Here is a 24,072-nt window from a genome sequence, read left to right as displayed (position 1 = left end):
TTGGTCAGGTAAAAAGAGGTTGATTGATTAGTTTTGCCTGATTATACACGAGGGGGCGCTCTCGCTGGTTTTCCTCACATTCCACATGTAGTTTGCAGTGGAGAAACATCTTTGGAGTGTTGCTTTTATTAATCTCCTCCCCCCATTTCAGGCATCGCAGTCAATCTTTTGGTTAATAGAGTGTATAATAATCAAATATATAATGTTTTTCTGTTTACAGAGATTACTCTCAGACATTTGTTTGTGTACATTTGTTTAATTTGCAAATCTATGTTTCCTTTAATATTAATTGTTTTATTTACTGTTGAAACGTGAAGATATTAAGAAATATGAGAGTAATACAATAAAAAGAGAAATATATGTGAAATGCAGGTATATATATAAATTTAAAAAGTACAAATATGTACATCTAAAATATAAAAAGATAAATAATTGAATTAAATTAAATTTGCCAGATGGGCTGGTTTGAGTATTTCTGTAACTGCTGATCTCCTGGGATTTTCACGCACAACAGTCTCTAGAATTTACTCCGAATAGTGCCAAAAACAAAAAACATCCAGTGAGCGGCAGTTCTGTGGATGGAAATACCTTGTTGATGAGAGAGGTCAACAGAGAATGGCCAGACTGGTTCAAGCATACAAAGTCTACGGTAACTCAGATAACCGCTCTGTACAATTGTGGTGTGAAGAATAGAATCTCTGAATGCTATTCTGAGATGCGGGATGGCGCTGTTTTGGCGGCACGAGGGGGACCTACACAATATTAGGCAGGTGGTTTTAATGTTGTGGCTGATCGGTGTAAATAGCCTGTGTAATTCTTAGGATAAGAAGGAGTGGTAAATGATCATAAAAACCTAACATAATAATATTATATATATATATATATATATATATATATATATATATATATATATATATATATATATATATAGATATATATATATAGATATATATATATATATATCTATATACAGGTGCATCTCAATAAATTAGAATGTCGTGGAAAAGTTCATTTATTTCAGTAATTCAACTCAAATTGTGAAACTCGTGTATTAAATAAATTCAATGCACACAGACTGAAGTAGTTTAAGTCTTTGGTTCTTTTAATTGTGATGATTTTGGCTCACATTTAACAAAAACCCACCAATTCACTATCTCAAAAAATTAGAATATGGTGACATGCCAATCAGCTAATCAACTCAAAACACCTGCAAAGGTTTCCTGAGCCTTCAAAATGGTCTCTCAGTTTGGTTCACTAGGCTACACAATCATGGGGAAGACTGCTGATCTGACAGTTGTCCAGAAGACAATCATTGACACCCTTCACAAGGAGGGTAAGCCACAAACATTCATTGCCAAAGAAGCTGGCTGTTCACAGAGTGCTGTATCCAAGCATGTTAACAGAAAGTTGAGTGGAAGGAAAAAGTGTGGAAGAAAAAGATGCACAACCAACCGAGAGAACTGCAGCCTTACGATTGTCAAGCAAAATCGATTCAAGAATTTGGGTGAACTTCACAAGGAATGGACTGAGGCTGGGGTCAAGGCATCAAGAGCCACCACACACAGACACTACAGTTGTCGTATTCCTCTTGTTAAGCCACTCCTGAACCACAGACAACGTCAGAGGCGTCTTACCTGGGCTAAGGAGAAGAAGAACTGGACTGTTGCCCAGTGGTCCAAAGTCCTCTTTTCAGATGAGAGCAAGTTTTGTATTTCATTTGGAAACCAAGGTCCTAGAGTCTGGAGGAAGGGTGGAGAAGCTCATAGCCCAAGTTGCTTGAAGTCCAGTGTTAAGTTTCCACAGTCTGTGATGATTTGAGGTACAATGTCATCTGCTGGTGTTGGTCCATTGTGTTTTTTGAAAACCAAAGTCACTGCACCCATTTACCAAGAAATTTTGGAGCACTTCATGCTTCCTTCTGCTGACCAGCTTTTTAAAGATGCTGATTTCATTTTCCAGCAGGATTTGGCACCTGCCCACACTGCCAAAAGCACCAAAAGTTGGTTAAATGACCATGGTGTTGGTGTGCTTGACTGGCCAGCAAACTCACCAGACCTGAACCCCATAGAGAATCTATGGGGTATTGTCAAGAGGAAAATGAGAAACAAGAGACCAAAAAATGCAGATGAGCTGAAGGCCACTGTCAAAGAAACCTGGGCTTCCATACCACCTCGGCAGTGCCACAAACTGATCACCTCCATGCCACGCTGAATTGAGGCAGTAATTAAAGCAAAAAGGAGCCCCTACCAAGTATTGAGTACATATACAGTAAATGAACATACTTTCCAGAAGGCCAACAATTCACTAAAAATGTTTTTTTTATTGGTCTTATGATGTATTCTAATTTTTTGAGATAGTGAATTGGTGGGTTTTTGTTAAATGTGAGCCAAAATCATCACAATTAAAAGAACCAAAGACTTAAACTACTTCAGTCTGTGTGCATTGAATTTATTTAATACACGAGTTTCACAATTTGAGTTGAATTACTGAAATAAATGAACTTTTCCACGACATTCTAATTTATTGAGATGTACCTGTATATAATATGACCACTTTAAACATTAAATATGTTCTTATTGATTGTAATTTTGACAATTTGGTGTGTTAACAATTTTGCATTACATTTCACTTTTAGTGAGGACAGTAAAATTACTTCACACTCAAATTTTTATGCATCACTCAACGTTAGGACAAAATGCCTCTGAATGAACTTACCCACTCCTCCTCATGCCAGTTTACATTCATGGAAGCTCTGTTCCCCTTCCCACTCCATCTGGCCTTTGGAGAGCCCTGGTCATTTTTCAGGGCCACAGTGTCCGGGATGGAGGAAGAGCCTCTGGAGGCGATGAACTCTGGGCGTGCAGCACTCAGTGCCTGGATAGCTGTAGTTAGCAGCTTACTGTCACACACTGTCACCAGCTGCCGGGTCTAAGAGAGAGAGAGACGACAGCACAAAGATTGCCCTTACAGTATGCATTAATTGGCTCAGAACAGGTTTTCTTTGGTAGATCTGTTTTAAAGGAGTGTAGGCTTTAATAACTTTTAATAACATAAAAAAAATATATCACACTATATAATGATTACAAAATCATTACTGTGCATTCAAATAGTTAGAAAGTTTATGAAACCATGGTTAATATATTTTCAAACATATTCTATAATAAAATATATCTGAATGAAAAATATACTAGAAGCATATAATTTGAGGTTAATTTTCCTAGACATGAAAAAGGCCAAATTAATTTAGTGATCAGAATAGTGTGTTTTGAATAGTCTTGCATAGCCACACTTTTAACTTTAGATATAAAGTCTGGTCCACGTTGCAACTTTCTCCACCATTTTGATGTGCTTATGCGTTTATCTGAAAGATTATAGTACAATAATAAACTGGAATGGGAAAAATTTAATAATAGGTTTTCTGGGGACCTGTGTAGCTCAGCGAGTAAAGACGCTGACTACCACCCCTGGAGTCACAAGTTCGAATCCAGGGCGTGCTGAGTGACTCCAGCCAGGTCTCTTAAGCAACCAAATTGGCCCGGTTGCTAGGGAGGGTACAGTCACATGGGGTAACATCCTCGTGGTCGCTATAATGTGGTTCGTTCTTGGTGGGGTGCATGGTGAGTTGTGCGTGGATGCTGCGGAGAATAGCGTGAAGCCTCCACACACGCTATGTCTCTGCGGTAACGCGCTCAACAAGCCACATGATAAGATGCGTGGGTTGACGATCTCAGACACGGAGACAACTGAGATTTGTCCTCCGCCTCCCGGATTGAGGTGAGTCACTATGCCACCACGAGGACTTAAAGCACATTGGGAATTGGGCATTCCAAATTGGGAAAAAAAAATAAAATAAAATAATAGGCTTTCTATGAAGGTACATACACAGCACTGGCTCGCCGTCTCTGGAGGTTGCTCAAAAATCTGCAGCACCACGGAGCATAACTCGCATAGTTTTCCATTAAATTCAACTCAAATCATTATCAAAACACAAAGTTTTTTTTACTCTAGCCATCAATGGAAGATATATTGTGTATATGCATCTTTCATCTAGCCTACACAACGTATTTTTTAGTTAAAAGTCTTTTTATAGTTTGACAGCTTGAATGAAACCTCTTCAAAGATGCATACAGAGAAATTGCATAAAAATTTCTAATTATTCAGTTTGCGCAGTTAAACCAGTTTCATACACTAACCTGCAAACCTTATTCTTGAAGAAGTACATAAACCATTGTAACTTCTGTGTGTATGCAGTCTGTGCAAGGAGCTCTAAAATACCCGTCCTATGTTGTGATAACTGCGCCTTGCGACCTGCTTCAGTAAATGTTATATCACCCCCTTGTGGTTTCCCAACGCTATAACAGAAGACATTCAACAGAAGCTCAACTGAGTGAATTGGAAAGCATGCAAATTAGGCTTCTAATTTAAATGTCGGCTAATGTTAATATATAGATGCATAAAAAAATCTATTAAAATAACATGCCAATCAATAATCAATTTATATATATATATATATATGTATATTTTATGACATGCATATTTCATTACCAATAATTCATTAAAAATAAATAATTTAATTAATGGTACTGTCACACACAGAAACATAGACAAAATGAAGAACATGGGCATAGACTTTGTGATCAAAATTTCTGTCCATCCAGAAGTAATAAATACAGATTACGAAACTCAGTAAACAAAGTGGAATATGTGCTGGTTGTCGATATCTAGTTTACTTTTTACTGAGCACCTCTAACAAATCCAATTCAGTAATTGGTTATTTCTCAGAAGAACTCACTGTATCAAACTCGTACCTTGTAAAAACAACTTTGTTTCCAAAGCAGACTGACAAAAATACTGTGTCCTCACTCCTGAAAGTTTGCGTAAAGTGATTTCAGTCAGCTCTTGCCATGTAAATGTGCAATTTACTTTACAAGGTAAATTAATGGACTGTGGGTGGTCCCTGGTTGTACGGTCTGAGGTGGTACGGTATGTTCAGAATAATAAAATGTCAGTAAGTAGTCTCACCTTGTCTGTCAGTATAGCGAGGGTTCTCTCCAGTGCGTTGGTCGAACGTTCTTTGGCAGCACGGGACAGGCGCTCTGTGTAGTAGCTGACCTGAGTCTTGAGAGTGTTGATATGGGAAATTATTTCTTTAGCTTTCAACACATCCTGTGGCTGGTACCGCATTGTGAGTGGAGCTGACTCCCTAGCACTATGAGATAATAAAAAATAAAAAAAAAACACACTTTCTCCAATTACCCATTTCTTAACACTTCTTCAGCTCCTAAAGGGATAGTTCACCCAAAAATGAAAATTCTCTCATCATTTACTCACCCTCATGCCATCCCAGATGTACATGACTTCAGCAGAACACATTTGAAGAAAAATAGAAGAATATCTCAGTTCAGTAGGTTCTTATAATGGAAGTGGATGTTAACACAATTTTCAATGCTCCAAAAAGCACAGACAATCAGCATTAACGTCATCTATACAACTCCAGTGGTTAAATGAATGTCTTATAAAGAGATTCGATCACTTTTGGTGTGAAAAAGATCAATATTTAGGTATTTTTTAACTATAAATATTAGCTTCCGTTAAGCAGCGGTATGCACATTCACGAGAGGGCTGAGGTCACACGGTCTCTCGTGTGACCTATGGGCGTAGGCATGTTCACGTGAGAAGTGACGCATGCATGACACACCCAGAAGAGCAGAGCTGTTCACAAATGAGTAGGAGGAATGCTGTCCACACCGAACGGCGTAAACAAATGGAAGCAAATTTAAACAAAGATGTCAGAAGATTTTGATTTAAGAGGCTGTGTTTTTGCACAGCCATATTTATTTGAACTTGAGTACTCTAAACAGGAGCAGAGGGAGATGGAGGAGGCTGAACCAACAGCAGCACAACAAAAAGCCTCAGAGATACAGAGACCTCAGGAGGCGTGGTGGTGCACATGTAGGCAATGCCAGGCAATGCCAACAGAGGTAGAGAGTGTCTGCTGCAACTAATGGAACGTTGCCATGCCATCGCTGGAAAGACCACGTGACCTCAGCCCTCTCATGAACGCGCATACTGCTGCTTACTGGACGCAATGATTTATAGTTAAAAAATACTTAAATATTAATCTTATTCACACCAAAAGCAATCGTATCGCTTTACAAGACATTTATTTAACCACTGCAGTCGTATGGATGACGTTAATGCTAACTGTCTGTACTTTCTGGAGCATTAAAAATCGTGTTACCATCCACTTCCATTTTAAGGACCTACTGAGCTAAGATATTCTCTATTTTTCTTCAAATGTGTTCTGCTGAAGAAAGGAAGTCATATAAATCTAGCATGGCCTCATGCCATAGTAAATGATGAGAGGATTTTCATTTTTGGGTGAACTATCCCTTTAACTGCACACACTGTGACCAATTGGATTATACTGCGAATGAGATGGTGTGATACAAACACATACAACACAGAACATTTAAACAAACAAGTGGGAAAACAGCATTGTGCTAATTGGCAAACACACAATCTTTCCAAAAGCCCCATAGACACCTGATATTAATATCTGTCTCGAGTGGTCAAATCACAAGTGGTCAGCGCGAAAATTCCAGGTGCAATTAGTGATCTGTCTCATCTGACTACTTGGGATCGGATCACCCAAGACAGATCATAGTAGCAGGTACAAACAGGTGAAAACACAAAGGTTGGTGTGAACAAGAAGATGAATCCTTCACATTTAATGGAAGTGAATTAAATGACTTAACACTGACCAATCAAGACGACACATCACCACATAATATGAAAATGGCTGGAAAACTGTAAACAACCCTGAAACTCACCCTTCACCCTCATAAGCACTGATCAGAAAGCAAACAACATAAAAATATCTGATTATAAAATATTATAAAAATAACATATCAAGTTCAAAGCATAACACGACAAAAAAAGAACTAAGAAAGCCAACAAACCAACCAGAGCGGTGAAAAAAACAACCTTGATTTACATTGTTCACCATGAGGTTGCATGTTTTAATAGTCTGTTATTAAGAGTCATCACTTGAGCAAATGCCAGCTTTGAAGATTTTTAGGTTTTAAAAAAAGGTCTTACTGCTTTTTGGCTTCCTCAAATTTCTGAATTAGTTTCCTGAGTCCGCTGCCCTTAAAGCCCTGATGATGTGCAGCAGGGGCCCCTGTGGTCACCACGTCATATGTGCGATCTGTAGAGAAAAATATAGAGTTTAGCAAGAAGATCAGTCCATTTTGATACTCTTCTCAAAAATGGCCATTGTGAAATAGAAATTCTGACAAAACTGCCATTTAATCTCACCATAGCCAGACTCGCCCTGCACTCTCATCCTCTGAATGTGAAGGTTTGTAGGCAAGAACTCTAATCTTTTCTCTCCTTTCAGAGTGCTAGATTTAAAGGAAGGACCTGATGGATAGCAGATGGAAAGAATTTAAAGACAAGTATGATAATTATAGTGTGATTACTTCATTATGTTTACAACTGTGATATAGGCTTTCTGTATAAAACAATGGAAATCTTTATGGCAGAGAAGGTGACACAACACTGACCCTTGTATTCGTGTAAATTACTGAGAGTCTCCTGATAGGTGAGGATAATAGTCTGGTACTGAGTGATGATCTGTCTCCGTAGATTCTCCCAGCAAGGGGACAGCTCACCCAGCTCTTCCAGCTCACACACCCTATGTGTAGATAAAAATGTGCAACAATACAATAAAATCTTATTTAATGATATTATGTGAACAAGATCATACCTATCTGAGTATTGCTTGTTCCATTCATATAATTCTATCAAACATTACTACCAAATTTCTAAGTGATTTTTTTATTCAGAGGAGAGCAGAAAGAGGACAGGAAATTATGAGGAGCCAGGTCCAAACTCACACAGCCCTTTTGAGCACCAAAGCTTAATGTTGGCATCACTAGCTCTCCATTGGTAGTCATTATATCTTAGTGAAAGACAGCAATTTGTCACAAGACACATGCCGTCTCTGTTATCATGAGGCGTACCCCAAGGCTCAGTTCTTGGTCCTCTTTTCAATTTACATACGTTCCCTTGCCAAATTTTTCAACAACATGCCCACCGCAATCTCTCTCTTATCTCTAACGATGCCAAAAGCATCAACCATGCTGTCATAACATTATATCAAGATTATTCTAACTCCTTTACAATTGGTATACTTGTTTAACTTCAACGATTTGTCCAGAACTGTGCAGCCTGTGTACAAACACCAAAAATTAATTACTCCTATTCTACAACAACTTTACTGACTTCGGCATAGAGTATAAAATTTTACAGTTTTATATTTTTCAGAGTTGATCCATTCTTATACCACTGTTCGCACTCTCAGGAACTCCGCTGCCAAGTTATGAACTGTAGTTAAATTTTGATTGTCCTCCATGGGCAATAGGTTCTCCACATTTAGACGAGATAACAATGAGCAAACTTTATTTTATGGCTCTGACATGTGAAGCGAATTTACCTGGCAGCATCTTCCTCCAGCAGCAGTTTGACGAATTGTCTTGGTATGTGTAGTGAGAGCACGCTCTCTGCCATCTGCTCCAGGACTCGCAGGTGGTTTCCATCAGTAGTGGAAAATCGGTACATCCGTGAGATAGTGCCTCCAAACACTACAGTATCAATTAATCAGTTAGTGCATGTAATAGTGAGTCAGATTCATAGAAAAGAACATATTATTCCAGATTTTATCCTTATTTTGCTGCACTGGATTGAAGTATTTTAACTACTACTACTACTATTACTACTTGTCTTGAGATCATTAGCTAGAATCATTAGCAAGGCAGCACTCCATTGATTTTCCTGTGCTATTTTTATTTATTTTTTTGTAAACTTTATTAGAAAATGTTTAGGCTAAAATAGGAAAATCTCCAATTGACTTGCATTGTCATGCAATGACATGACGATGAGTGAATGATGAATTGTCTTTTTTTTTTTTGTGTACTTATTCCTTTAACATTATTCTTTTGCTACCTTGGAAGCGCTGGTATTTCCTACAGGAAATGAAATCTAGAACTGATTATCTATTCACATAGAATAGTTAACACTATAAATAACTGCTCTTGTGTTTTAATAGATGCAGCAACAGTTTTCAGAATCTCTTTCACAGCTGGTGTAACTGTGGCATTCATGAAGCCCCACAGCAGGAAGTGAAGGCATTGATTGAGTTATTAAGGGGCACATGAAAAAAAAACCTGCTGCCTCCAGATGGAATACAGAAGCTGAGAGTAATAAAAACACAAAAACTCATGTAAACGTCAGAGTGATGGATTAAACACTCACCTGCCTTTAAAAGGCTATCTTTGCATAGGGATGCAGATTTTGCTTTTACTCCAATAGATTCGGTTAGACTTTCATCAACAGGTAACACCATCTGTAAGATACAGTACATAAACTGATTACATGAAAGATCTTCCATAGTGGTTGTATAAAATAAGAGCAAAGACATGAAGTGTTCCCAGAGTCATTACAAGGGTTTTTTACCTTTATGAGGAAATTCTTTGAAATTAAACTAAAGAAAACAGCATTCCATCCATTTATGTAAAATACGGGCATAATTCAATTGACATGATTCAATTAACCGACATAAATTCTCAATATAAACAATTATGGATGTTATCTATAAAATCAAATAATTTAGCAAATACTGCAAAAAAAAAAAAAAAAAAAAAAAAATGCAGCAGTAAATAATGCACACAATTTAAGGTTTTAAGTGTTTTTAGCAATAATTGTAAATTTTTCATCAAAAAATGCTTCAAAGCTGCAGATTCAACAATGGTTGCCTCCGAGACTGTAAATAAATCTGCCAGCAACACTACAGTGTCAGCAGAGGCACTTAACCCAAACTACAATAGATAGGCCTAGAACAGAATATTATTAAATATGTCGAAGGCTAGATAAAGGATAAAACCGGAGCTACACTCACATTTTAAATATCTGGTGAATTTTTTTTGTGACATTTTTGCCCTTTGCCCTTTTGAGCCTTGGCTGATTTCTGACCCTGGTGTATCTCTACATGTGTGTGCACAAGAAAACTGACAAGAAAGAACTTTAAAATGGCTTGTATTACAACCCCAATTCCAAAAAAGTTGGGACACTGTGTAAAATGTAAATAAAAACAGAATGCAATGATTTGCAAATCTCATAGACCCATATGTTATTCACAATAGAACATAGAAAACATATCAAATGTTTAAACTGAGGAAATGTACCATTTTAAGAAAGAAATAAGGTAATTTTGAATTTGATGGCTGCAACACATCTCAAAAAAGTTGGGACGGGGGCAACAAAAGGCTGGAAAAGTAAGTGTTACTAAAAAGAAACAGCTGGAGGAACATTTTGCAACTAAATAGGATAATTGGCAACAGGTCAGTAACATTATTGGGTATAAAAAGAGTATTTTAGAGAGGTAGAGTCTCTCAGAAGTAAAGATGGGCAGAGGTTCACCAATCTGTGAAAAACTGCATCTACAAATTGTGGGACATTTTCAGAATAATGTTCCTCAACGTAAAATTGCGAAGACTTTGAATATCTCAGTACATAATATCATTAAAAGATTCAGAGAATCTGGTGAAATCTCTGTGCGCAAGGGACAAGGTTGTGAAAATCAATATTGGATGCCCGTGATCTTCGGGTCCTCAGGCAGCACTGCATTAAAAACAGGGATGATTCTGTAATGGAAATCACTGCATGGGCTCAGAAACACCTCCAGAACTCATTGTCTGTGAACACAGTTTGCTGTGCCATCCACAAATGCAGGTTAAAGCTCTATCATGCAAAGAAGCAGCCATATGTGAACATGATCCAGAAATGCCACCGTCTTCTCTGGGCCAAAGCTCATTTAAAATGGACCGAGGCAAAGTGGAAAACTGTTCTGTGGTCAGACGAATCGAAATTTGAAATTCTTTTTGGAAACCATGTATGCCGCGTCTTCCAGACTACAGAGGAGAGGGACCATTCCGCTTGTTATCAGTGCTCGGTTCAAAACCTGCATCTCTGATTGTATGGGGGTGCATTAGTGCCTATGGAATGGGCAGCTTGCACATCTGGAAAGGCACCATCAATGTTGAAAGGTATATACAGGTTTTAGAGCAACATATGCTTCCGTCCAGACAACGTCTTTTTCAGGGATGGCCTTGCATATTTCAGCAAGACAATGCTAAACCGCATACTGCATCTATTTCAACAGCATGGCTTCATAGTAGAAGAGTCCGGGTGCTGAACTGGCCTGCCTGCAGTCCAGACCTTTCACCAACTGAAAACATTTGGCGCATCATGAAATGAAAAATATGACACAGACGACCCAGGACTGTTGAGCAGCTAGAATCCTTTATCAGACACGAATGGGACAACATTCCTCTACCAAAACTCCAGCAACTGGTATCCTCAGTTCCCAAACGTATACGGACTGTTGTTAAAAGAAGAGGGGATGCAACACAGTGGTAAACATGGCCCTGTCCCAACTTTTTTGAGATGTGTTGCTGCCATCATATTCAAAATTACCTTATTTTTTCCTTAGAATGGTACATTTCCTCAGTTTAAACATTTGATATGTTTTCTATGTTCTATTGTGAATAAAATATGGGTTTATGAGATTTGCAAATCATTGCATTCTGTTTTTATTTACATTTTACACAGCATCCCAACTTTTTTGGAATTCGAGTTGTACTTGGAATGGCTTAGATTACAGTTTTACAGAATTAAACAGACTTGTCTTTCAGATTTGGTGAAGCATTAAATTAATTAAGATCTACTCTCTTTACTGTATGTATAGTTCAAAGAATTGTGTGCAAGTACTCACCCTGCCATTTACTGTGTCTGAACGTGCCAGAGGAGCTCGCTGGTCTCTCCTCTCCTCCATCTGCCATGCGATGATGGTGACATTGCCCATCCGCTCGCTCTCTGCTGATCTGGGCCAGTGAAAAAAATAAAATAAATCACAAATACTTGTCAGACTACATTTCCCGGAATTCTGAAAAATTATGTTATTTTAAATGTTAAATGACATATTTTTGAATTTCTAATTATTTAAGTGTGTCTAGTAACCATTAGAGTGGGATCAAATACTAACGTTATTCTATGGCATTACACATTATTTTAAAAAACAGCTTTGCTTTTAGCTTTATATTTAGAGTAAATACAAAAAGTATTTATTGTATGTATTATTTATTGTAATAAGTGGAGACCTCTAGTAAAAAATTTTTTTTACCATTTTCAACATTTTCATGACAAATTATAAGAAAATATCAGCACAACAATTTTTGTGAAAATTGTAATCAGTTTCATAATTTCTTAGTATTTGGTACATATCCCTTTGGATTTAATAACAACTTCAGTTGGCATGAACTTCACAAGTTTGATCCATGTTATCTTGCATGCTTCAATTAAATCAAGGAAATCTGACCTTTTGTACAAAGGATTTAACATGGTCATTGTCATAAATACTGAAAAAATCTTATGAAAAAAATACTGCAGAACCATAAATATTTTTTACTTTAAATGATCATAACTTTAACACATTTTTAAATTATTTAAAATTCTAAAACATTGATGAATGACAAAAAAGAAAAGAAAAAAAAAGCCAGATTTTTTTAAAGTTAGTTTTCTGTGTTCTCACACATCTGCACCCCACTGTGTATACGTTTCACATACCGCAGTGTGAGGTGCAACCTATGATGTTTGTCTTGAAGCAGCTCTTTTACTGTAAACATAGCCGAACCAAGCAGATACATCTAATAAAAAACAGAAATAAAACAGAGAGCGTGACAGTGGTCAATTTGATGTCACTGAAAAAAGCAGGATGCAGAATGTTAAAAATAACAGGTTTCAGTCTTACAGTCCCCTGTGAGCGGTCTTTCACATCGTAGACAGACAGTTTGATTTGAGTCTGCTGGGTAATCAGAGAGTCCTGGAAGAAGGCAATGCTGCTCAAGAAGATTGGATTACTGGTGCCCTGAGAAAAACAGGAAATCATTGCATTGAAATTAGAGCTTCCTACCTCCTGAATGCAGATAATGTGGGACCTCAGGACTTCCAAACCTATTCATCCCCAAATTCTTACTGTCATTTGGTTGTGGTCTGGGTATTTAAGGAAACTTAGCAAATTGTTCATGGGAATTTTCTGTAGCCAGAAATCCCTGTAGTGCTTACACTACGTACTTTGCTGAAGTATGCATCTGTTACTCTTAAGATTCATCTTTGAGCATTAGATGTTTTGTGTTGATTATTTCTGAATTTATTAATTATGTAATTGGCTTGATACACCTTAACAATAAATAGTTAAACTTGATTCTATTCTGACTTATTCTGAAATTATTGGATTTAGTAGATTACATTAAATTCTTGTTACTGCAAATCTGTGATCAAGTTTATTACATACTAAGACCCATTATTTGATGGAGCATGAATCACATCAACTGGGATCTTAGCTTTCGATTAACCAATTGGCTTTAGTTAAGTGTAATAGACTGTAAAGGCTAAAGAAAGTACTATTTGAGACAATTTAATGTTGATTGACCTGTCAAGTTTGTGACCGTAGAACGTAGATTCAATTATTAAGAGTCAGATTCGGTCTTAACTAAATTAAATTGTTATGAGCCACACACGCACGAAATAGACGAACGCACAGATACCTTAACTACTTCACTGGATTCCGTCGTTGGGCCAGCAAGGTGGCATTTTTACAGTTATAATCGAGCTACAATTAGTTTTTGCATTAAGCTACAGTCTTCATCTGTTTGTCTAATATACTTGTCACAATGTGTAGTCAAATATTTAAAGTAAGAATGTCAAATACGGCAGGTAAATACACATCTCACTTCACCTCATGCTATACCGTGTATAGTGTATACATGCTGAATGAAGCCAAAATACAATCTAGGTCTGCTAGTCCGTCTTTGCAAAAATCAGACTGGTACAATTTCATTCAGACTAAAGCATATACATGAGATTTAAAAAAGACTAATTATATTTATTATAATATTAGTCAGACTGAAATCGTACTTTTAAAGTGAATGTACATGTACTAACTGTCAACTCTCAAACTGTCAAACAATAATCAAACAGATTAATATTTTGAAATCGCCACAGAGCCACAAAGTTTACACTTTCTGAAGACATCAGCCTACCAATGGACTACTTATAGTTGTCTCTGCATATTAAGCTGGTACATGAGAAAGTATTTTAACATATAAACAAATTACATACTTAATCTTTAACTGCAAATATCCTTAAGAAGAAATTTTGATAGTAAGCACACTTGGTTTCTGTCCCTTACAAAATGATGATGACACCACGGTACTTTGAAATATGGTACTGAATGACTACCATATTATAAAACATGGTATTTACAAGGCACTTCAGATACTTCAAAGAATACCATGGAATTACCGTGGTACATGTACAAAAACATTTTGTGTCATGGCTGCATGGGTCACTCCTCACCTCTATAATTTCAGTCTGTGCGTGTTTGGTCCAGAATGCCTGTGGAGGTGTGGTGCAGCTCACTGCTACAAAGCTACTGGGCTTACGGTCCAGTGTTGGAGTGACCAGTTCACTGCATGCTGGCAAAAGAAGCAGAACAGTTCATTGTGTTGACCATAAAAGGATGACTGTGGCTTAGATTTGATTGTTCTCAAGAGTAGCATTAGAAGTCACAATCTGATTCGTATCTTGGAAGGAAAAGTGAAATATGCATCTAACTGTAATCAATGTGGTATTTTATAATGGAAAAGTAATATAAAAGGAAACAATGGAAATATTTGACATAACAGTCCATAGATAAGCTGTATAAGTGTTTATTGCATGTGAACACAAAGGGTATGGCTGATAAACAGTTTATTTCCTTCACAAGGTTTACTGACTTACCCAGACTGAACTCAAGCACTGGCTCATCAGGATCCTGACTGTTTCCTAAACACATGTGAAGCACAGCACAGTTATTCCGTAAATATTAAAGATTTGTATTAGTTTGTTAGCAAATTATTGTAGTGTGAGCACGAATAACTATTGAACATTAACTGAAATTTCAAAACACCAAATTTCTTGGTACAATATATGGCCAAAAAGTATGAGGACACCTGAACATCACACCCATATGTGCTTGTTAAACATTTAATTTCAAAACAACATCCATTAATAGGGAGTTGGTCCTCACTTTGCTATAACAGTTTCCACTATTCTTGGAAAATTTTCCACTAGATGTTAGAACATTTAGACTCAAGAGCATCCGTGAGGTAAGGCGCTGATGTTGGGTGCTGGATTCTGGCTCGCAGTCAGCATTTCAGTTCATCCCAAATGTGTTCAGTGAGATTCATGTCTGAGCATTGAGCAGGCCAGTCAAGTTCTTCCACACCAGACTCAGTCAGTAAACCATTTCACTGGTGGCCTCCTCTGACAGTGCCAGACTAAAAGTGACTGAGCTCTTTGAAATGCTCCATTCTACTGAAAATGTTTGATTAAAGAGATTGTATGACTGTATGCTTGATTTTTTTGCACCTGTTAGCAATAGGTGTATCTTATATAGCCAAACTCATTCACTAGAAGGAGGTGTACACATACATTTGGTCATATACTGTATTATTTCCAAGTAAAATATTATTTGTAGCATTGTTTCCCACAGGATTCTCTGTTAGCAGCGGGAAAAACATAGTGCAAGCTTGTTAAGCCAATCAGTTTGCATGGTGCAGCTAATACACATGTCAGTTGAACTAATCAGTTAGCCAATCTACTCGCATACTCTCTTTGTCTAACATTTAAATTGCCACAGTTGTTTGCAAGTAAGCTGCTTTCACTGCAGCTCACTACTTGTTTTCTCTCTGAAACCCTCCTCTTCCCCAGCACCACTTGTCTAGAAATTCTTCAGCAGCACGTCCTGAATAATTGAATGTGTCTAATTGTGCAGCAGCAGCAGCATGCCTACATGCTCAACACAGCATGTCTGTGTATGTTCTAGCAGTAGCAAGTTTCATCCTTACTCTGCAGCTGCAGCAGCAGCAGCAGCAGCGTAAGCAGATCTAATCAGCTAGACCCAACCTACTAACTTGTCATATCCATTATAACACCTTAAATTATGCTGAGAGTTGTCATGACTGAACTATTGTAACAGTTTGTTGTACATGACAGTTAAATGTAAAAATCACCAAATTACTCTATTAATCCCTCACCAGCTAGCGCCAACCCCATCATCTCAGAGGACAGATCAAAAGTGTTGGCTCGATACACGGACCATGGCCTGTGGCGTGGACTGCGCTCTCTTCCTGCCATCTTAGCTCTTCGTTACTTCAGTGACCAATAGGTGTATCTCTTTCACTCCTCCTATGCGTTGTTAGTAAAATAAAATAGCAGTTATCCAAGCTCTGTTTCAGTCTGGATTGCTCTGAATCTAAATGCTGAGAGAGAAAGGGGACAGAAAGTATGAGTCAACATTTGCGTCAACAATTGCCAAGAGAAAAACTAACCAGCCATCCCTGAGTCAGTTAACCTGAGATAACCACAGAATGAGACTGTACTTAAACTCAAACTATTGTGTATGCCTGTGAATTATTTAATATGATTAATATGCCTGTGCATTATTTAAGAGCATTTATAATTGAAAAGAATGACAGAAATACAATCAGAGATAGTCAGTTGTGTCTTATGTTTATGACTGGAGAATTCTTGACAAAAAGGAAATGTATTACAAACAGGATGCTGTTGGCCACCCTCATTTGGAATAAGCAAAGAAGGATTCTCAAATAACGCTCAACCTTGGGCCATCACTTACATGTACAGTTGTGCTCAAAAGTTTGCATACCCTGGCAGAAATTGTGAAATTTTGGCATTGATTTTGAAAATATGACTGATCATGCAAAAAAACTGTGGGGAGCAGAAAAGAACTGTCAAAAGACTTGCGTAACAAGCTAATTGAAATTTATAAAGATGTAAAAGGATATAAAAAGATATCCAAAGCCTTGAAAATGCCAGTCAGTACTGTTCAATCACTTATTAAGAAGTGGAAAATTTGGGGATCTCTTGATACCAAGCCAAGGTCAGGTAGACCAAGAAAGATTTCAGCCACAACTGCCATAAGAATTGTTCGGGATACAAAGAAAAACCCACAGGTAACCTCAGGAGAAATACAGGCTACTCTGGAAAAAGATGGTGTGGTTGTTTCAAGGAGCACAATACGATGATACTTGAACAAAAATGAGGTGCATGGTCGAGTTGCCAGAAAGAAGCCTTTACTGCGCCAATGCCACAAAAAAGCCCGGTTACAATATGCCCGACAACACCTTGACATGCCTCACAGCTTCTGGCACACTGTAATTTGGAGTGACGAGACCAAAATAGAGCTTTATGGTCACAACCATAAGCGCTATGTTTGGAGAGGGGTCAACAAGGCCTATAGTGAAAAGAATATCATCCCCACTGTGAAGCATGGTGATGGCTCACTGATGTTTTGGGGGTGTGTGAGCTCTAAAGGCACAGGGAATCTTGTGAAAATTGATGGCAAGATGAATGCAGCAGACAATTTGCATTCTTCTGCACAAAAGCTGCGCATGGGACGCTCTTGGTCTTTCCAGCACGACAATGACTCTAAGCACAAGGCCAAGTTGACCCTCCAGTGGTTACATCAGAAAAAGGTGAAGGTTCTGGAGTGGCCATCACAGTCTCCTGACCTTAATATCATCAAGCCACTCTGGGGAGATCTCGAAAGTGCAGCTCATGCAAGATGACCAAAGACCTGGAGGCATTTTGCCAAGACGAATGGGCAGCTATACCACCTGCAAGAATTTGGGGCATCATAGACAACTATTACAAAAGACTGCACGCTGTCATTGATGCTAAAGGGGGCAATACACAGTATTAAGAACTAAGGGTATGCAGACTTTTGAACAGGGGTAATTTCATTTTTCTTTTTTTTTTTTTTACCATGTTTTGTTTTATGATTGTGCCATTCAGTTATAACCTACAGTTGAATATGAATCCCATAAGAAATAAAAGAAATGTGTTTCCCTATCTGTCACTCACTCGACGTTGTGTCGATGTAGTGACACTAAGGGTCACTCTTGGGAGCCCGAGACACCTCTGGTCTTTGATAAAAGGCCAATGAAAATTGCCGAGTGGTATTTGCATGCCACTCCCCTGGACATACGGGTATAAAAGGAGCTGGTATGCAACCACTCATTCAGATTTTCTCTTTGGAGCCGAACGGTCATGCTCACTGAGTTGAATTCCCATGACTGTTCATTCACCTCTGCTGGATCTGACGGTGCATTTCAGCGGCTTCTCCCCCCTCTGCACTGGTGCACTGCAGAGAATGCCCCTGGGCGCTTTGGCAGAAATAAAAGAGTATATTTCTCTAAAAGAGTATATTTCTCTAAAAGAGTGGCACACACGGAACGTCTTTTTAAAGATGCGTCTTTTTTAAAGATGCTTTTCCGTTTGTGTGCTATTCCTGGTTGCACTCGTTATCTCTCGCCTTCTGACGGTCACGATCACTGTCTTTCGTGTCTGGGTACTGCTCATGCGGAGACAGAGTTCATGGATGGATCATGTACTCATTGCGAGAACATGTCCATAGCAACGATGCGGTCGCGGCTTACCTTCGTAAGAAAGCAAGCCACCCCAGAGGCTCCCCGCCTCGGTCCTTCTACCCATGGGTATGAGGCCTGCGCGGCTAGCGCTGGGGGCGATTTGGGGACCTCAAATGGAACCACCTCCGCCGGTTATCCCCCCACAGACCTCCCATTCCCCAGCATGCTCGTCTGCCCCGAACGGGCTTCTGGATGAGTCCGCCGGCTCGTCTCACGGCGAGTTCGACCTCTTATTAGGAGCCCGCGAAGGTGATGAGCTCTCAAGCGCAGCATCGGAGAGCGGGCTCGTCCAGTCACAGGCTGATGCGGAGATGACAACATGCTTTCCCAGGCAGCCACGAGCGTCGGGCTAGAGTGGAACCCTCCACTCTCCCCTGAACCCTCACGGCTCGATGATTGGTTCCTGGGCTCGTGGCGCCGCTCAAAGCCACGCCCCGCCCCCGTTCCTTTCTTCCCGGAAGTGCATGAAGAGATGACAAGGTCGTGGGAGGCACTTTGTACTGCCCAGTCCTGATCTATCAGCTTCCCTGCCCTCACTACCCTCGATGGTGGGGTGACCAAGGACTATTCGATGACGGCGATGTCCAGACTTGGTGGTCCGGGAGCGCTACCTTTGGCTCAACCTGGTCGAGATGGGAGAGGCCGACAAGGCACGGTTCCTTGCTGCCCCCATTTCCCAAGTTGGCCAGTCTGGCGACACTGAGAACTTTGCCCAGCAGTTCTCAGCGGTGAAGTAGCAGATGAAGGTTATCCGGCACATCCTGCCCTGGCGCGGCTCAAGATCCCGCACCCCATCTGCTCGTTGCCAAGAGCGTCACCCTGCGGTGACTGCACCAGCTCCGCTGCAGCCCGCCCCTGCTGCATGACACCGTGTGGCACCTCAGGCTCCGCCCCACCGTGAGGCCCCACCCGCCAGTACGTCTGACGAGATTGTCCCTCTGGCCGAGATGAAGAAGGGGTTTTACAGCCCCTACTTCATTGTACCAAAAAAGGCGGTGGGTTGCGGCCAATCTTTGACCTGCGAGTACTGAACCGGGCTTTACACAGACTCCCATCCTAGACGCTGACGCAAAGACGCACTCTAGCGAGCGTCCGGCATCAGGATTGGTTAGTGGTGGTAGACCTGAAAGAAGCGTACTTCCATGTCTCAATTCTACCTCGACACAGACCCTTCTTGCAGTTTGCATTCGAGGATCGGGCGTATCAGTACAAGGTCCTCCCTTTCGGTCTGTCCTTGTTCCCTCGCGTCTTCACGAAGGTCGCAGATGCAGCCCTTGCCCCGCTAAGAGAAGTGGGCATTCGCATCCTCAACTATCCTGACAGTTGGCTAATCCTAGCTCACTCTCGGGATGTGTTGTGCGCATACAGGGACCTGGTGCTCTCGCACCTCAGCTGACTAGGGCTTCGGGTCAACTGGGAAAATAGCAAGCTCCTTCTGGTTCAGAGCATCTCTTTTCTCGGCCTCACGAACGGTGCTGACCTGTTTGAAGGCGTTCAAACAGAAAACAGTGGTTCCACTGAAACCTTTTCAGAGGCTCCGGGGGCATATGGCATCCTCAGCGGTGGCCACTCCGCTCGGGTTGATGCATATGAGACAGCCTCAGCACTGGCTTCAGACTCGAGTCCCGAGATGGGCATGGCGCCGCGGGACACATCACATGGCCATCACGCCGATTTGTCACCGTCTCTTCAGCCCTTGGACTGACCTCACGTTTCTACGGGCAGGCGTTCCCCTAGAGCAGGTCTCCAGGTGCGTCATGGTTACGACAGACGCCTCCAAAATGGGCTGGGGTGCTGTTTGCAACTGGCACGCAGCCGCCAGCTTATGGACGTGCCTGAGCCTGTGTTGGCACATCAACTGCCTAGAGTTGCTGGCAATTCTACTCGCCCTACGGAGGTTCCGGCCGTTGATCCAGGGCAAGCACGTGTTAGTTCGGACAGACAACACGGCAACGGTAGCATATGTCAACCGTCAAGGCGGTCTGCGCTCCCTTTGTAGAATCCCCCTTTTTTTAGGGAGTGGAAAAAAAGAAGGGGAAAAGAGGCCACGACTGGGCTAGCCTGTCTCTAGCTTTTGGGTAGTCGACTTGTCCCAAAGGGCCATTCGACCCTCATAACAGTGTTGGGGGAGGTTACGTGTCGGTCTGGTGCGCTGGCTACGAGGCACATAGTGGTCTGCCCATCACACACCGCCAGTTCACGTAACACAGTTCAGCCAGTTGCGGCGTTTTGTATAGGGACCCCTAGTGTCACTACATCGACACAACGTTGAGTGAATGACAGATAGGGTACGTCCTGGTTACTTGCGTAACCTCCGTTCCCTGATTGAGGGAATGAGATGTTGTGTCCCTCCTGCCACAATGCTGAACTACCCGCTGAAATGGCCGGGACCTTGTCTCGGCTCCTCAGCATAAAACCTGAATGAGTGGTTGCATACCAGCTCCTTTTATACCGTATGTCTGGGGGAGTGGCATGCAAATACCACTCGCCAATTTTCATTGGCCTTTTATCAAAGACTAGAGGTGTCTCGGGCTCCCAAGAGTGACCCCTAGTGTCACTACATCAACACAACGTCTCGTTCCCTCCATCAGGGAACAGAGGTTACGCAAGTAACCAGGACGTTTGCCTGCTCACTCATGTTTTCTTTAAAAATGGTACATATATTACCAATTCTCCAAGGGTATGCAAACTTTTGAGCACAACTGTATACAGCTCAATGAAGGTCTTATTTAAAGCCACGGGTAAAATTAAAAATGTGGTTAAGAAGTTGGTATACTGCAAGGTGCTGTTTTTACCAACCTGGTTTCATTGTAAAAATATATAATAAACTTTTTGCAAAATCACTTTTACGTGCCTCCTCCTATGTATCGCTGCAGTTTTCTGGTGAAATAAATGTGACAACAGCAATGAGTTTTATTTGCTTGACCCAAATAATGTAATCAGTAAACAGCAGATTAACACTTCATAAACACTTATTTTCTACTGTATTCCCCACACAATTGTGCAGTGGCACAACTGATAGAGTGTCAGACTTCAAACACAAAGACCAGGGTTTGAGACCAGCAAAGCATGTGAGTTGAGATGTACAAGCCCAAAGTGTCACAGAAGCACCACACAATGATGTGGATGCTTCAGATATTGCTATTTTCATCTCACATTTGCTTTTATGACACTTGGGTTAGGTTTTTGTGTCAAGTTTAGGTTAGTGATATCTGTTTTGTTCACCTCACATTTGCTTTTATCACACTATCGGTTGGTGTCGGATTTAGGATAGGGATGTCGGTTTCGTTCATTTAAAAATAAAAAAAATACATCTCACATTTACTTTTCATGACACTATTGGTAGTTTCTGTAAAAGGTCTACCGTCTATGTTAGGGAGGTAACTATTCTTTAGGCAATTTAAAATTTCATAAAGCATTAACCTCATTAAGATGAGCATAAACCTCATATTTTTGGGAGAATATTAAACTTGCTTTTAGCACCCCTCATTCAACATTTCACTTAGAAACTGCAGTGATACGTGTAATGAATCACGTAGTATTATTTTGCAAAAATACTACTACATTCACGTCATTTTCATGAGATCAGGCCATTTTTTTACATACGTCTGCACTGTTTTTGAATTGTTTTTCTATGTAAATACGATATATATATATATATCACCAGGACCTTTATCAAAGCAAAGAAGGCATCAGGCAGGGATGAAAGCATGTGCTCTCAGCACAGAGGGTTTTTGGACCCCTTTCCTGTTTCCTTTCATTCTACAGGAACTGAATGCAGTCTTACTTTTGAGTCCAACCTTCAATAGTGAATTCACTAAGAATGAATTGCAAATCAGGTAACGGCACAAACATGGCCCAAAAATTGGTACTGAATAATATTTTTATGCCACAATTCTCTATTTTGCATGCCGGTTCTGGCTAGGTTGTTGAATATGCAACAAACTACCAATCTGGCACACTTTACTGGGACTGTACAGCATCATTCCACCACTGCAAACCAGGCACTGAATTTGCTCTTTAAAATGCACTTGCATGCACAGCACATCTATGTCCGTTCATAACAATCTTCCCTATGATTGGATCAAAATTTTAAATAAATAATAAACCAGCATCATTGAATCCTGACACTGAGGGAGGAGAGAGAGTGAATGAGAATGCAAATACGCTCCATGTCCATCCCATGCATTCTGTGTTTTTGGCTGTGGTGTATGCAAATCAGCAGGTAGTGGGCTGCAGTCTGGGGCTGAAGGGGTAGATGGTGGCTGACTCTGACTCAGCCTCCAGCATACACAACCAACAACCCACCAGACATCCATCTGCCTGTTAGTCCACCTTACAGAATAGACACATATCATAATGAACAACACATTTAGGCTATCATAATGCGTTCACAGCAAATCAAGAATAGAACAGCCATCTCTCGCCTGCAGATAAAGACCACACTTAACTGTGGCAGTAGGAGTTTGATAATTACCACACTCATAGGCTTTATCATTTCACACATATTAGGCCTAACCACCAGTTGCCAATTAAATTTTTATCCACCTCATTTTGATTTCATGCATATTCAGGTTGAATTATGCTATAAAAGCATCTTGTCTTCATATAAATGCACCCATTCTGTACATATTTCACCATCAGAACAATAAATATAAAAAAATATACATTAGTAGATCAATGTGATGAGATGTTTATTGAAGTTGTTAATAAAATATGGTGCCTCTGATTCCAAGGAATATCTTGCTACAGTGCAGTCACTTGTCACAATGTCCATGTACTACCTGCAACTCTGAAAAATAAGAGAATTAGCGAGAATGGTTCACGATGGGTAACGGACACAACAATCCCTCTGAGCTCAACATACAGTCCCTCACACATTTACACTTTTATAGTGCCATTCAAAACTGTAAATTCTGAGTCTGCCACATACTTCACCTCCTCTCACAACCACATCCTGACATTTTGCTTAATCAGGAAGTATAAGTGACTTTCTCTTCTGAGACTGACAGTGAACTATCTGTTTTAATGTTACAGTACCTCAACAGAGAAATGTATACATTCTACAGACCTGTATATTCAGGTCTAATGATCAATACTTCTGGTGAAGTGACATTTCTTAATGCATATTGTATGTTAAATTCATACAATGCAATCTGTTTAATCAGATAACAACAACAATGAGCCAATATAATACACTGTCACAAGGCTATTGTTGAATGCCATTTGAAGAACAGAAAGCTTCAAAATAGCACACTTGTTTTGCATGACCTGTACAACAAGAATAGTGTTGCCGGTTTAGATAAGTTTAGGTTTTAGGCTTTGGTTCTGCACAATTTAAATGCTGCATTGGAGCCATTATTACTGACAGCATTATTATAATGCTGTCAGTTAAATTTTGAATGCTGAACCTTCTATTGTAAGTCAAAGGGAGATTTTCAAACTTGAAATTAATTTTTCT

The 24,072-nt window shown here is 40.0% G+C and overlaps 1 protein-coding gene across 6 annotated transcripts in view; it reads right to left on the bottom strand.

The window, feature by feature from the left end:
* The window catches only part of LOC127447393 (inositol polyphosphate-4-phosphatase type I A-like), a 52,064-nt gene that overhangs the window by 15,119 nt on the left and 12,873 nt on the right, over nucleotides 1-24,072 (bottom strand). For 3 of the 6 annotated variants that reach the window (XM_051709238.1, XM_051709242.1, XM_051709243.1), the window contains exons 2-15: nucleotides 16,200-16,424; nucleotides 14,902-14,946; nucleotides 14,479-14,597; nucleotides 12,872-12,988; nucleotides 12,688-12,767; nucleotides 11,837-11,945; nucleotides 9,319-9,409; nucleotides 8,501-8,648; nucleotides 7,569-7,699; nucleotides 7,321-7,425; nucleotides 7,102-7,210; nucleotides 6,834-6,851; nucleotides 5,023-5,209; nucleotides 2,716-2,928 (exon numbers count right to left, since the gene is read on the bottom strand). In XM_051709238.1, coding sequence (XP_051565198.1) covers nucleotides 2,716-2,928; nucleotides 5,023-5,209; nucleotides 6,834-6,851; nucleotides 7,102-7,210; nucleotides 7,321-7,425; nucleotides 7,569-7,699; nucleotides 8,501-8,648; nucleotides 9,319-9,409; nucleotides 11,837-11,945; nucleotides 12,688-12,767; nucleotides 12,872-12,988; nucleotides 14,479-14,597; nucleotides 14,902-14,946; nucleotides 16,200-16,299 — 1,572 coding nt within the window. In that variant the 5' untranslated portion in view covers nucleotides 16,300-16,424. The remainder of the gene's footprint in view (nucleotides 1-2,715; nucleotides 2,929-5,022; nucleotides 5,210-6,833; nucleotides 6,852-7,101; nucleotides 7,211-7,320; nucleotides 7,426-7,568; nucleotides 7,700-8,500; nucleotides 8,649-9,318; nucleotides 9,410-11,836; nucleotides 11,946-12,687; nucleotides 12,768-12,871; nucleotides 12,989-14,478; nucleotides 14,598-14,901; nucleotides 14,947-16,199; nucleotides 16,425-24,072) is intronic. The other 3 variants (XM_051709241.1, XM_051709244.1, XM_051709240.1) reach the window with 2 other exon arrangements.

The sequence above is a fragment of the Myxocyprinus asiaticus genome, chromosome 10 (assembly GCF_019703515.2).
Source record: "Myxocyprinus asiaticus isolate MX2 ecotype Aquarium Trade chromosome 10, UBuf_Myxa_2, whole genome shotgun sequence".
NCBI lineage: Eukaryota > Metazoa > Chordata > Actinopteri > Cypriniformes > Catostomidae > Myxocyprinus > Myxocyprinus asiaticus.
This window is presented reverse-complemented; position numbering and strand designations above follow the sequence as displayed.